At 35.3% G+C, this 15,302-nt stretch overlaps 1 protein-coding gene across 1 annotated transcript in view; it reads left to right on the top strand.

Annotated features, from left to right (window-relative positions):
* Positions 1 to 15,302, top strand: part of LOC311622500 (putative ATP-dependent RNA helicase DDX60) — an 89,312-nt gene that overhangs the window by 29,721 nt on the left and 44,289 nt on the right. Inside the window, exons 14-19 of the mRNA XM_084883725.1 lie at positions 302 to 560; positions 3,288 to 3,454; positions 3,985 to 4,143; positions 9,224 to 9,373; positions 12,492 to 12,611; positions 14,044 to 14,139. Coding sequence (XP_084739851.1) covers positions 302 to 560; positions 3,288 to 3,454; positions 3,985 to 4,143; positions 9,224 to 9,373; positions 12,492 to 12,611; positions 14,044 to 14,139 — 951 coding nt within the window. The remainder of the gene's footprint in view (positions 1 to 301; positions 561 to 3,287; positions 3,455 to 3,984; positions 4,144 to 9,223; positions 9,374 to 12,491; positions 12,612 to 14,043; positions 14,140 to 15,302) is intronic.

Genomic DNA, 15,302 nt, shown 5'->3' with positions numbered 1-15,302 from the left:
AAAAAAAAAATAGTGCCCTGGTGTTTCTGATTTTGTTATATTTACTCTTTGATTTATAATATAGATCACTCATAAACCTAGAAAATTACCTAGTCTTTATATTCATTAAATTAGATTGTCATAAGTTTTCAATTACAAGAGGCTTTAATTTTAAGAAACAGACACAGATTAAAATTGTGCCTATTCAAGAATGGGATGGTGGTCCAAAAAATCAATGTACACTTAAAGATATTGTCTCATTCATGAAATATTTAAATATTTCCAACTTGATTCATGATATGTTTCTTTTTTTGGGGGGCAGGAGACTAAGGCTGAAATAATTACTAGAGAGAATAAGAAGAGATTATTTGCCAAGGAAGAACAAAAAGAAGAGAACAAGTGGAATGTTCTGTCACACTCCATTGAGGAGGAAATGAAAGAGAATTTAAACTCTGGAATACAGAACCTGGAAGATTTTTTGAAATCATGTAAAAGTAACTTGGTGAAGTATCAAGTTGAAATGGTAGGGTTAACTGCCTGCTTGAAAGCTTGGAAAGAACATTGTAGAAGCCAAGGAAAAGGTATGTGATTCTATGTTTTTTTTCATTTTGATGAATTGGAGAATTAATAAAAAGGAGAATTATGATAGCTGTTACTTAGTAAGTGGAAATTTGTGTTAGAGGTTTTATACCCATTATCTGATTTTATCCTTACAAAATTCCTCCAAGTATTCTTACCTTTTATCAATGAGCAACGAAATCTCAGACAAATCTCATTAGCAAATACTCAGCACATTCATAAACAAATTCATATCAAAGAGAGGTTTAAATAAATTATAAAATTGTCGGAATGGTTAAGGGAACCCACAAAGATGGTGAGGCACCTGGGAGAATCTGTCATTCATCTTTGAGATCTGAAATATGAACATTTTCTTTTTGGGTAAAACTGGGATCATGTTTATTATCTTACTGAGTTCTTCAGAAGTTGCTGTGGTTCCATGCACTCTGCTTTACAATTTCTATAATAGAAAAGAAAAGAACAGATGGGAAGAAGAAGATAAAGGAGAAATAAGTGAGTGAAACTATCACGTGCCATACCTCCAAACTGACAATTGTTCTGAGTAAAGTTAATGTCCTTTGAGCTTCTCCACATTTGAATCCGCTTAACACAGGGTCACCAGGTTCTTTATTCCCCACACTCTCACTCTACTGACTTCAGTCTGCTCTAGCAAAGTCATCCTTTCACTGTGGATTCCATTACAGTGGAAAGCCCGAGACTTGGCTTAGGTGTTTCTCTCAAACCAACATGTAAGATAAATCAGAATGAACAGTGGCTTACCCTCCTGGAGAATAAGAATAATTATATACTAAATTTCTTTTGTAGCTTCTTATATTGGGTCTAGTAATACTTAATGTCGTTTTTTAACATTCGTTTAAAATCTTGCTTGGCGTTGACTTGTATTGACATAACCTTCAAACACGTGGTATCTACAGAACGTGTGAAGTGCAATTAACAAGTTTTGCTTGAAAAAGTTTGTGTTTGGTTTGGTTTTTGTTGCAAAACTAGGGCTAAGAAGATGGCGGGTGAAGAGCATATTCGGCACTGCATGCTTTACGAGTTCCAATTAGGAAGAAAAGCAAGTGAGGCTGCAAAAAACATCTGTAGTGCTGTTGGTCAAGATGCAGTTAGCGCCAGAAAATGCCAGCGTTGGTTTGAGAAATTTCGCGAGGGCAATTTTTCGTTAGATGACAAGAGTGGTCGAGGCCATGTGTCCAATTTTGATCAAGAAGCTCTTCAAGCTCTTTTGGTGAAAAATCCTCAAATTACCCAACAAGAGCTTGCTACAACTTTAAATTGTTCACAAAAAACAATTTCCAATCAATTGTGTGCACTTGGCAAAGTCCAAAAGTTTGGAAAATGGGTTCCTCATGAGTTGACTGACAACAACTGTAATCAAAGAGTCACAATTTGCAGTTCGCTCCTCTCTCGTCAAAACCGTTTGCCGTTTTTAGAGCAAATTGTTACCGGAGATGAAGAATGGGTGCTGTATGTTAATTTGAAAAGGCGGCCTCAATGGTTGGACAAAAATGAGGCTCCGCAGCCCACGCCAAAACCTGACTTGCATGCGAAAAAAGTGATGTTGTGTGTTTGGTGGAATTTTAAAGGAATTCTTCATTATGAACTTTTACCATCTAACTAAACCATTACAAGTGCAGTGTAGAGTGCCCAATTGGAAAGGTTAGCCCAAGCTTTAAGAGAAAAAGAACCCACGCTGATTAATCGGAAGGGCGTAATTCTTCACCACGATAACGCACGACCGCATACTGCAAGAATCACTGCTGAAAAACTGCGCCAGTTGGAATGGGAAGTTCTCCCTCAACCTGCATATTCTCCTGATATTGTCCCTTCCGATTACCATTTGTTTCGTTCTTTGCAAAACTTTCTTCTTGGAAAAAAATTTAATAATGAAGAATGCCTCAAAAATGCATTGACCGAATTTTTTGCATCAAAATCACAAGAATTTTACAACAGAGGGATTAAAATGCTTCCTGAGCGTTGGGCACAAGTAGTAGAAAACAACGGCAACTATACTGTTGATTAAATTTTGTTGTATTGTTTAAATAAATTCGATTTAAAAAAGTATTAGAAAACGACATTAATTATCACTAGACCTAATAGCATTTGGTAGGTGTTTGGTAATATTTGTTGAATATATGTTGATTAGAAGACAGGTAGGATCAAAAAACAGCCTTAAGATGGTAAGTATGGAAAGATTAGCAGTGGTAAATATAAAAAGATTATATGTGCATGACTCTAAAGCAACGAAGAGGAATCAATAAAGTCTATTCTGGCAGGTACATTCTGGCTGATTGAATTGAAAGGCTCCATTGATTATGCCAAATACTTATCTGTGGGCAAGAGTAGACCTCAATAAATGTTGCTAAGTTTTTAATTAAGTATTTAAAGTCATCTGGATATTTTTCTTTGAACACAGTAGAGAAGGTGTGAAAATAATAGGTGGAGAAAAATATTTGTTGTTCCCCAGAACTTGCACAAATTTGATCTTATTTCTATCGTGAACTATAAGATTTTTCTTTTTCTTCAACTCAGTTGTTCATGGAGATGATGGCATGTGTATAGTTGCACTTTAATATTATTTTATTTAGTATTTTGTGTTACAAAATCTCCATCAATGTTAAGATAGTGAATTTAAATTGGTCAAATTGATAGCCTGGATGACACTCTTGGTTAACATAAATTTATTGTTTTTGGTGGTCTTTATAACAATTGTGTTGTTCTTTGCCAAGGTGAAACCACAAAAGATTTAAGTATAGCTGTTCAAATGATGAAAAGGATCCACTCCTTGATGGAAAAACACTCAGAACTTTTGCAAGAAGCAGATCGGCAACTTATAGCCAGATGCCTTAAGTATTTAGGATTTGATGAGTTGGCAAGTTCTTTAAATCCAACTGAGGTAATATTTTCAGAATAGTTACATTTTAATAGAATGATTATTAAGTATATATAAAGGGTCTTGCAAATACACTCACCTCTTGTAGGTGTTTTTAACTGAAAATATTTACTCTGAATTCATAATCATTATTAGTAACCCAGCTGCCCAAATTTGAAGTAATCTGGAATTAGAAAGCTTGAACAAGTGTTTGGACAAACATTAAATGCCAGATAATCTCTGTAGACCTGCAAAACTAATCCTATGTTTAATTGTAGCAAAAAATTTAAACAGTATAATGGGGTTTTTCAATTGTCTTTACATATATCAGATTGTAATTACAAACACCTTGATGGATATTTGAAAACCTTGATGTCTGATAATCTACTCATGGTTTAGATGATGTGTAGGTGCTAAAATAGTTCAGCAAAGATAACAACATTTAAAAAGTGTTAAATTTTTTCTCATAACATGTGCTAGTAATAAATGGCTTAATTATTTGAATGATGTTATAATTAAAAATCACTTTCAAATGAACTTTAAAAATAATGTAGGCTACAGAAGATGGCATAGAAGAGAAGAAAAAGAATAAATATTCACTTGGCATTGGGCCTGTTCGGTTTCAACTACAATACATGGGACATTATTTGCTACGAGATGAGAGAAAAGATCCAGATCCCAGAGTTCATGATTTCATTCCTGACACATGGCAGGTAATGACTGAATGAAACAGCCTTTTGTATTTATTATTAAATGTGATCTGAGGATCTTTTCATTATTGTGGCGCTACCTATTATATTTGTCATTAACTTCTTAATATTAAGTCATAGCACTTAAAATTATTTTGTTATTGGGAATGTCAAGTGTAGACTTTTTTTTTCAACTTAAAGAAAGTGAAATTTTTATTTTGCTCATTTCCTTGGAGATACTCTGATGAATTCACTTGTATATTTTTGAAGTTGTGTGTCATCCAGTTATATCATTATGGAGCAGTCTCCAAGTTTTCCCTTTGTCAGTAGGATTTCATATGTAAATCTATAAATGTGCTCAGAGAAATTTGGTACGTTAAACTGTGTAGACAAGTGTTTATGTATTTATCTGCCTCGTCTGTTACCATAGTAGCTATTCTTCTACAAATAAATGTAAAATTAGCATTAATGGGTATAAAATTTGGAATGACATGGTTTGTTTCTTCATAGACTGAACCATATAAAATTGCTGATGAATTGAACCTGCTTACCTACAAAAGTGCAATTACATAGTTTCAATCTAATGGACTGAATAGTCAGAATCTGACTTCTTTTTTGTTGTTTAATTTTGAGTAAGATATCAGAAATGTTCACTTTTATTTTACATTGCCTTTCCTTTCTGGAACAATTAACTGTTCATTTTTTTTTTTTAAACTTAGTACCAAAATGAAAAATTTTTATCTCTAAGGGGTGTGCCCCAAGGACTTTGTTTTGGAGAATCAAAGGAATTTAGAATGAAATGAGAGACTTTATTCAGCACCAAGATTGCAGTGAACCCCAAGACCTAGTCCTACCCCACTGTGGCTTATAGTCTGCCTACACTGATGACTTTAGGTTTACATTTCTAAATCTTAGGCATTTTTTTTCTACACACAGATTTCAGTCAGAGCCTAGATAGTAGTATATTATTCTCTAGTTCCCCAAGAAAATTTAATCTTCCATGGTTCCTTCTGATATAGGATAACCTAATGCTAGTCATAATTGTGGGCTCCAAGTTGTTTTTTTTTTTTTTTTTTTTTTGTGTGTGTGTGTGTGTGTGTGTTTTTTACTTGTAGTGGTTCATATTTATTTTCAATTAGTTTATTTTAATACCCCCTTCACCCATTTTTGTCCCATTCCTCATCCCCACCTCTGGTTCTTCTCTCTCTCTCTCTCTCTCTCTCTCTCTCTCTCTCTCTCTCTCTCTCTCTCTCTCTCCCTCTCTCCCTCTCTCCCTCTCTCCCTCTCTCTCTCTCTCCCTCTCTCCCATCACCTGAGGATATATTTTCCTGTTTTTAAAGAGAGGGAAAGACAGAGAGAAATATTGATGTGAGAGAAACACATTGATTGGATGCCTCATGCGCCCCCAACCAGGGTCTGGGCCTGGGAGGAACCTGCAACTGAGGTACGGTGCCCTTGATCAGAATTGACCCCAGGATCCTTCGGTCTGCAGGTGGATGCTCTATCCACTAAGCAAAACTGGCTAGGGCCTTCCTTTCTTTCTTATTTAATATTTCTATGATTGACTTCTTTCACTAAGCATGATTTCACAAGGTCCAAGGTCCATCTATTTAGTTGCAAATGACTAGATCTCATTTTTTTAAGGGCTAGATGGTATTCTATTGTGTATATACATATGTATTTATTTATATATCACAATTTTTTATCCATTTAATCATTGATGGACACTTAGGTTGTTTTCATGTCTTGGGAGTGCATATATCTTTTTGAGTTAGTGTTATTATTTTCTTCCAATAAATACCCAGAAATGGAACTGCTTGATGATGAAGTAGTTCTATGTTTAATTTTTAAGAAAATTCCACGCAGTTTTTTTTATTATAGATGCACAAATTTACATTCTCACCAACATTGCAGAAAGGTTCCCTTTTCTCCACATAGTTGCCAGCCCTTGTTATTTGTTGTCTTTTGTATTAATAGTCATTCTAACAGGTTTGAGGTGATAGCTCATTGTGGTTTTGATTTGTATTTCCCTGATCATTAATGAAGTTGAACTTCTCTTCATGTATCTATTGGCCATCTGTAAGTCTTCTTTGGAAAAATGTGTAATCAGATTCTCTATCCATTTTGTAATTGGATTGTTCGCTTTTTTGTTAAGTTATGTAGCTTCTTTGTTATTTTGTATATTAATCCCTTATCATATATACCAGTGTTGTGGTGGACGGATTAGTGAAAAAATTAATTAGAATAAATATTTTAATATTGCTATTCACCCTTTCTCTATAATAGAAGTGTCAACCAAATTCACGATCAACAATGACAGATTGAAACACATGCATGTAATTGGCACCAGCAAGAGCTTTATATACATAGATAAACTTGCTTAATTAGACCTGCTTTCTGATTTAGCTAAACTTTTCCCAGCCCAGTGAAGCACCCCAACTTCTCTTTCAGGTAATTGTCAGCAACACAGCAGTAAATATCAACACGAAGCATATTAAGATTGTAGCAGGGAGAACAAAGGATTAAATATTTAACTGTAGCAGTGTTTGACTATATCCTGCACAGTGAGAAAACCTGAAGTCATTTTCAAGGTCCACCATTGCTTCTTTTGGTGGGTCAAGTTTCTAAGCTTTCTAAATCTCTATTTTCTGGCTAATGAAAAAGAAAATAGGATTCTACCAAGTCTCTTCTCTACCTACTCCAGGACTTCTGTGAGGATCATATGAGATGAAGCATGTGAAAAAGCTTCCCAGGCATTTGGTTAAAATGTAAAATTTTTGCACCTGATGATAAAGCAAGTCTTGTTCCTGGGCTGAAGAAACTCCAAGGAGGCTAATTACTAGGGAGAGGAAGATGGGCATTGCTACATGACATCATCATCCGGCGCCCACAGCAACCGTTTCCGGGCTGGGCTGTGGGCTACATTTTGCACCATGGGGTCTTGGCAGTGTTAGCTATGATTTGGTGGGGTATCACTCCTGGGTGGGGGTGGGGCCTGTGTCCCACCTGGGGGAAGCCAAATATTGGTCTATAGGTGCCAGGCCCCTGGTGCCATTTCTTTTTAAATGGCCAGTGTGTGTCATGGCAGCTTCTGAATTGAGTGTCTGTCCCCAACCAGTAGGATGGTTGTATGGACACTTAGACTTTTATATACATAGAAAATTCACAATTTTTTTCTCCCATTCAGTAGGTTGTCCTTTCATTGTATTGATGGTTTCCTTTGTTTATAGTTTTTTTTAGTTTGATGTGGTCTGCCTTATTTTTACTTTTGTTGTCTTTGTTTTTGGTGTCAGAGTTAGAAAATCATTTTCAAGTCCTATGTCAAGGACTGTAACACCTATATTTTCTTCAAAGTATTTTATGGGTTCAGATCTTATATTAAATCTTTAATTGACTTTGGATTATTTTTTGTGTATGGTGAAAGGTAGTGGTTCCATTTCAGTCTTTTGCATGTGGCTGTCCAGTCTTCCCAGCACCATTTATCGAAGAGACCATCATTTCCACATTGTACATTCTTGGCTCCTTAAATGACCATCTATGCATGGTCTTATTCTTGTTCCATTGACCTGTGTGACTGTTTTTCTGCCAATGTCATACTCTTTTGATCACTATAGTTTTGTAATATAGTTTGAAATCAGGGAGCATGATGCTTCCAGCTATGTTCTTTCTTGAAGTTGCTTTGGCTATTTAGTGTTCTTTGTAGTTGCATACAAATTTTAGGATTGTGTATTTTATTTCTGTGAAAAAATACCATTGGAATTTTGATAATTGAATCTGTAGATTGCTTTGAGTAATATGGACATTTTAACAATATTAATTCTTTCAATCTATACGCAAAGAATATCTTTATGTTTATTTGTGTATTCTTCAATTTCTTTTATTAATGTTTTGTAGTTTTAAGTGTATAAATCTTTCATCTCCTTGGTTAAATTATTTTCAGTACTTTGTTCTTTTTGATGCAATTGTAATCTTAATTTCTCTTTCTGATAATTTGTTGTTAGTATATAGAAATGCAATATATTTTCGTATATTAACTTTGTATCCTGCAACTTAATTCATTTATTAGTTCTAGCCATTTTTTGTTGGAGTCACTATTGCTAAATATTTCCTTTTTAGACCTTTTCTTTTCTACATTCTATAATTTGGTATATGTACATTTTCATTTGTCTCAAAGTATTTTTTATTTTTCTTTGGATTTATTCTTTGACCCATTGTTGTTTAGTCTTTCCATGTCTGTGAATTTTCCATTTCTTTGTGTAATTGATTTCTAGTTTTATACCACTTTGGTTGGTCATGTTTGATATTACTTTATCTTTCTTATGTTGATGATGGTGGGGTGCCTTAAAACAAACAAACAAACAAACAAAAAAACACTGCCTATTTTTTTAGGAGCAGGAGAACCATTCCTTATTTCAGTACAGGACACAAGGCAGTCAAGTTCTCTTTATTAATCCTACATACATTGCAATTTTTTTTTTTTTATGCTCCCTTCACTCTGGGGTGTGTCCCAGAGTGGACCTAGATTAAGAGATTGGGGTCCTGGATGTTTTTTTTCACATACCACCCATCATACAGACATGATTCTTTGAGTAGTCATCATTTTGATGAATAAAAGGATAGGCTGAAGGGATGAAGATCTCACATGCCCTCCAAAGTAGATACCTGGCATTCTTATATTTAGAAATTAGAAGGTAAGTAATAAAATAATAAATCATTGATTTTTTTTCTCTTCCTCAACTGCTTTCTTACCATCACAAAAAATACATATGGGCTAATTCTTAGAACTGAATTTCTTAAAGCCATTCTGCACTTAATGACAAATAATTAGAAAAAAGTCTTCTCAATAGCAAGATACTTTATTCAGACTCACTCTCCACTCCCCTCACCCCCCACAAACATACCTTAAATTGCTCAAAAATATAACAATTCTTTCTTCTGAGAGAATATCATGAATTTTTTGGTTTTTCCATAAATGTCCACGTGTTTGCAACTCCCAATCATTCCTTTTGATGTTCAGAAAGTTATACTGAAAGTGTACTAATATATTTGCTTTGGTAACATGCTCTTCACATTATTGACACAAATGGCGCTCTGAATCCTGCAGCGAGAGCTCCTTGATGTTGTGGATAATAATGAATCAGCTGTGATTGTTGCTCCAACGTCCTCAGGCAAAACCTATGCTTCCTACTACTGCATGGAGAAAGTGCTGAAGGAGAGCGACGAAGGTGTGGTTGTGTATGTCGCACCAACAAAGGTAGTGCTCAAGTGACTTTAATTTGCTCTTTCATCCTTGTCATGCAGGAGAAGGCTTTATTTACAGGAAGTATAAGTTTACATATCTTCATTCACTTTTGTTTTCAATATGATTACAATTAAGAAAGGCAAATCTAGTTGGGATAACTTTAATTCTATGGAGTAATGTGAAGTCAGACTCCATTTTATTTTCTAGGAAAATGTGTAGTGTTGAGTGACTTGTGGTCAACCTCAAACTAATATATTATTTGAAATTAGCATTTCAGTTTTTTTTAATTTTAATTTTTAATTTTATGTTTTGAGAAGAAGGGGGGGAGAGAGAGAGAGAGAGAGAGAGAGAGAGAGAGAGAGAGAGAGAGAGAGGGAGAGGGAGAGGGAGAGGGAGAGGGAGAGGGAGAGGGAGAGAGGGAGAGAGGGAGAGAGGGAAAGGAGAAGGGAGAAGGGAGAAGGGAGAAGGGAAGAAAGAAAGAAAAACATTGATGTGAGATAGAAAGATTGATCAGTTGCCTTCCACATGTGCCCCAACTGGGAATCAAACTCACAACCGAGGAATATGCCCTTATTGGGAATGAAACCTGCAACATTTTGGTGGACATAATGATGCTTCAGCCAAGCTAGCCACCTGGTTAGGACTAGCACTTTATTATTTTTTGTAGATTTTTTGTTTTCATGTTTATGAAAACAATAAGTATTCATTGTTGGAATGTAATACAGTATACCAAGAAAAATTAAGCTGACCCAGCCAGTGTGGGTCAGTGGTTCGAGTGAACTTATAAACCAGGAGGTCACAGTTTTATTCCTGATCAGGGCACATGCTAGGGTTGTAGGCTTGATCCCCAGTAAGGGGCTTGCAAGAGACAATTGATTAATAATTCTCTCTCATCATTGATGTTTCTGTTTCTTTCTTCCTCTCTGAAATCAATAAAATATATTTAAGAAAAGAAAAGTTAAGCTGACTAGAAGTGGAATTGGTAAGTTGATACAATACATATTGCCAAATTACTCTTTTAAAAGTTTAAATCTATTTTTATTCCCACTGGCAGTACATTCTCTTGTCTTTTAATCATTTAAAAAGTTTTGCCATACTGATAGGTGAAAACTTTTATCTCATATTTAAATTTGCATTTTTTATTTTTTTATTTTGAGCATCTTTAGGTGTGATTTGGGGGTATTGAATTTTCTTTATTCATAAACTAATTGCAAATGTATTTGCCCATTTTTCTTTTTTTAGGAGGGAAAGGTAATGTCTTTTTATTAATTTACTATAGGCCCGGTGCATGAAAATTCATGCAATAGGGTGGTTCCCTCAGCTCAGTTTTTGCACTCTCACAGTCCGGGAGCCTCAGGGTGTCTGACTGACAGCTTAGGCCTCTCCCTGTGGACGCCTGTGGGAGCACACTGACCACCAGGGGGCAGCTCTGACCCTGTCCCATCACCCCTCGCCTGCTGCAGGTCCTGCCTCCCCCTAATATCACTGTCCCTTCCCTCTGCCTGCTGGCACCCGCTTTGGCTGGCCTGGCACCTCCTGCTCACCAGCCCTGCCCCCCACTGATCAGTTGTTCTGCCATTCGGTTGATTTGCATATTATGCTTTATTATATAGGATCAGAATTTTGTATAGTTAGCATACTATTTCTTTTTAGATTATAATAAATATACTTTTATTTGTCACTTTTTCTTTTTATTATATTATAGTTACATTAATGATAACAATGTTCTGTTAATATTTTTGTATAGTCCTATCATCAATATTTTCATTTAGCTTTTCCATGTGTTCTCAAACATATAAAATATATGAAATGCTTATTTTCTATTATTTTTATGTTTATGTTTTGCAATTTACATGTTAATCTATCTGTAATTTTTTTTTTTTTTTTTTTTTTTTTTTTGGAGTAAAGTGTGAAATAGAAAGATGTTCATAGGTTTCCACACACTCAGATTCTACTGACCAGGCTACATTGTTTATCCAGAGCATGGTTCTACTTATTCATGTTTATATTCAAACTTAAGATGTATGGGGGAAATCACCAAATATAAAAACCACAAAATTACCTTGACTCCCTCACTTGACCTTTTCCCTAAAACAGCCTCACAATTATCTCTAAACCCTGACCATTCAGATATTAGCTATTTTGTGTGTGTGTGTGTGTGTGTGTGTGTGTTTTCTTCCTGATGAAACATTTCCTCTTTAATTTTTCCTTCTGATGAAGCCATTTCCCCCCCATTTTACTGTATGTTGGGATTTATCAGTGAAGTTTACATGTTTATTTATTTTTTTATTTTTGAAAAGGAGACCCATTTTAATGTTTCATTCTACAGCAGTTAACATCTTATAGCCTCAGCCACAGTAAACAGACCCATATTTATATATTTATCAGTGACTCTTAAAATTTGTCTAGTAACAAAATACATAGAAATATGGTGCTATTGCTATTTCTAGAACATTGATCTAAATGAAAATTATCATAAGTATATAACTTTAGGCTGTATGAGAATTCTACTAAGAACAAATTGTAGCAGATGTGAAAGGTTAAGGGGGGGGAATGTGTTTCAAAAGGTACATTGAGGCTACAGGAAAATCTCAATAAGACACATATAATACTCATAATTTAAGCCAGGTAGCTTTCTGAAGAAAACTTCAAAATGATCAGTTTTTATCTTATAATCAGTTGTTGTCTAATAAAATTTGTCTAATAATACAGTATGTAACTGTATTATTAGGTAAATGCAGGATATTATGTTGAGCGACTCCAGGAGATTTAATATGTGTTACATTGATATGCTAGCAACTGAATGATGAAAAATATTTGCCCAAGACGATAATTTGGAGTTCAGAGAAGATTATTTTACACACCTTTTTTTCTGATAATAATCAGCTATGAGAACCAAATGTATTGTTGAAACCATGCCTACTGGTGTGTGTCATTAGAAGTTCATATGTTTAGTAAAGTATCTAAAAAAAAAAAAAAAGCACATTAGTGTATTTAGAGTAGACGAGTATAAAAAAAGCAGTTATTAAGCTTCCTGCACTCAAAGCAGGACATATTTTTAAACAGTTCCCATTGTTACCTATTTTACCTGTACTTTAAGTAGTAATGAATCTCTTTCCTTGTCAACTAGGCCCTTGTTAATCAAGTGGCAGCAACTGTTCAGAATCGTTACACCAAAAATCTGCCAAATGGTTTAGCTCTATGTGGTATTTTTACAAGGGAATATCGCCACGATGCCCTAAATTGTCAGGTAGGTCATGTTAATCAATGCTTTTGTTGTCAAATTACATAACAATACTTACATATCTTTTTCACTAGAAATCTACAAGACCTTATGGAAATAATTCAGTTGAATATACAAGGTGAAATGGCTTTAGGAAAAATTTAATATTGTTATAATCCAAAGAGTGGATAATAGGAGGGCACTTACAATTTGATTTCAGATTTTATAGTTCATTGCATCATCTTGATTTATAACTTAATTCAATATTGACCATTCAGATATTAACATTGAGTTTTTCAACTGATTTGAAAAACTCAATGTTATAAAAAATTAACAAACTTCAGTTTCCAATTAGAATTACTTTTTCTTGGTAAGTAGGGTTATCTTACTTTCTTGATGAGTAGATACTTATTGTAATTTTTGTTGTTGTTAATCCTCACCTGAGGATTTTTTTCCATTGATTTTTAGAGAGAGTGAGAGACAGAGACAGGGAGGGTGAGAGACAGAGAGAGGGAAGCATAGATGTGAGAGAGATACATCCATTAGTTGCCTCCCACATGCTACCCAACTAATGCCGGGAATGGAGCCTGCAACCGAGGTATGCCCTTGACCAGAATTAAATCTGGGACCCTTCAGTCTTAGGGCTGATACTCTATCCCCTAAGCTAAACCTGCTAGTGCTCATTGTAATTTTTAAAATGTTGTATTATGGATGAAAATTTGGGTGTTAAGCAAATCATAGACATTTTGTATATGATTTATTGAACTCATAGGTAAACAACCCAGACTAAACAAAAAGTGAAAACATGATTATAGAACATTGCATGGCAGAAGTGGAATATGTGTTACCCAGATCACCTTTCAAGGAAGGACTTGCTGTCCAGATGGGGGAGTGTGGTCAAAACAAATGCCAGCTTTCAGTTCCCTCAATTCTGCCTCCATAGTTCATATCTGTGAGTGAGCTAGGCAGGGTATAAATACCAGGCTGTTTGGCTTCCTGTGGAACTGCACTCACAGCCAATATTCACTCCAGAACTCTGAGCCAGGTTAGTGAAGATTGCATCAGGGCTGTTTTAAAATTTAGCTTCTCTCTCTCCCCCATCCTACTTCCTTCCAATTCCATAGTTGTTGGTTCTTCATAAAGGTTTTTTTAATTCTAAACTATAAATCAGGGTCAGATTTTGAGTGACAATCAACTCTTCATATTATATTATTTTGAATACTCATGAGTAAGAGTTTGAATTTCGCATCTGGTATTTTACCAGTTTGACCTGTAAAATTGCAATTTCATAAGGTTCTAACTAATATATCACAATTTTATTGAAATACTCTCAGAAGCAATATCCTATTTATCAGCTGGTTCTTTCAGGAGTTATAACTCTATCTTTTATATTCTTATAACTATGTGTATACATGGTAAATGCTCAAAATATTTGTTTATGCAATGTTCTTACTTTTAGGTACTTGTTACAGTGCCTGCCTGCTTTGAAATTCTGCTGTTATCTCCTCATCGCCAAAGATGGGCGAAAAAGATCAGATATGTTATATTTGATGAGGTAGGTTTGGTATTAATTTTCTGTGTATAATTTCCTAGTGTACAACAACATATAATGAAGCACTCTGGTACTTTAGATTATTTGTCCCTTTGTATATATGCACTTCCTTCTGAATGGTTTTCCTAGTGAATCATAATCAATCTTTTGGCTCCATTTTCCTGTTGTAACTGAATAGGGTATATTGGTGTATGCTGCAGAGCTCTGTATGGAGAAGAACCTATTATTGGTGACTACTATTTCAGAAGAGCTGAAACAACCACCATGGCATACATTTTGGACAGAGATGTCAAAATTTAATTTTTAATCTCTAAAGCAAAGAAGTTGGCCTTTAATGATGATACTACTTATATATTATCAATCATGGTCCCAACTAAAAACAAGTGGCACACTTAAAATATAATTCAAGAAGAGTATTTTCCAGCTGAAACCAGTTTGGCTCAGTGGATAGAGCGTCGGCCTGCAGACTCAAGGGTCCGGGTTCAATTCTGGTCAAGGGCATGTGTCTTGGCTGTGGACACATCCCCAGTAGGGGGTATGCAAGAGGCAGCTGATCGATGTTTCTCTTTTTTAAAAAGAGTATTTTCCAAAGATGTGCATAGCGGAATGAATAAGATTAGTGCAGTCATTCAGGGCTGTAGCTTACTCCTAGATTTAAAAGGACAAGACAAAGAAGCAGTTACTGAGACTGAAAAGGAGATTCAGACTGACTTGACCACATGCAAGGACCAATTACCTTAGTTGAGGGACACAGCTGACTCAAGGTAACCTTTCAGGAAGGGAGCCAATAGAATGAAGACCTCACTCTTATTCTCTTCCCTTCTATCACTTGCCAAGGGTCTTCATTGGCCAAATACAATGGAACTAGAGAGCACTGAAGCCCTTTTGAAGTAGTCTCTATAGGTTGGTAGAGAGAGCAGGGTGGTAAATAATGGAAATTTACAGGGGCAAATAGAAGATATTTAAAATTTTTTATAGTATTATTATTAGAAATATTTATTCAGCACTAGCTGGTTTGGCTCATTGGATAGAGCTTCGGCTTGTGGACTGAAGGGTCCCAGGTTCAATTCCAATCCAGGGCATATGCCTGGGTTGTGAGCTCAATCCCCAGCAGGGGGTATGCAGGGAGCAACTGATTAATGATTCTCTCTCATCATTGATGTTTT

The sequence above is a fragment of the Pipistrellus hanaki genome, assembly GCF_964339955.1.
Source record: "Pipistrellus hanaki genome assembly, chromosome: 5".
In the NCBI taxonomy this organism is placed as follows: Eukaryota; Metazoa; Chordata; class Mammalia; order Chiroptera; family Vespertilionidae; genus Pipistrellus; species Pipistrellus hanaki.
This window is presented reverse-complemented; position numbering and strand designations above follow the sequence as displayed.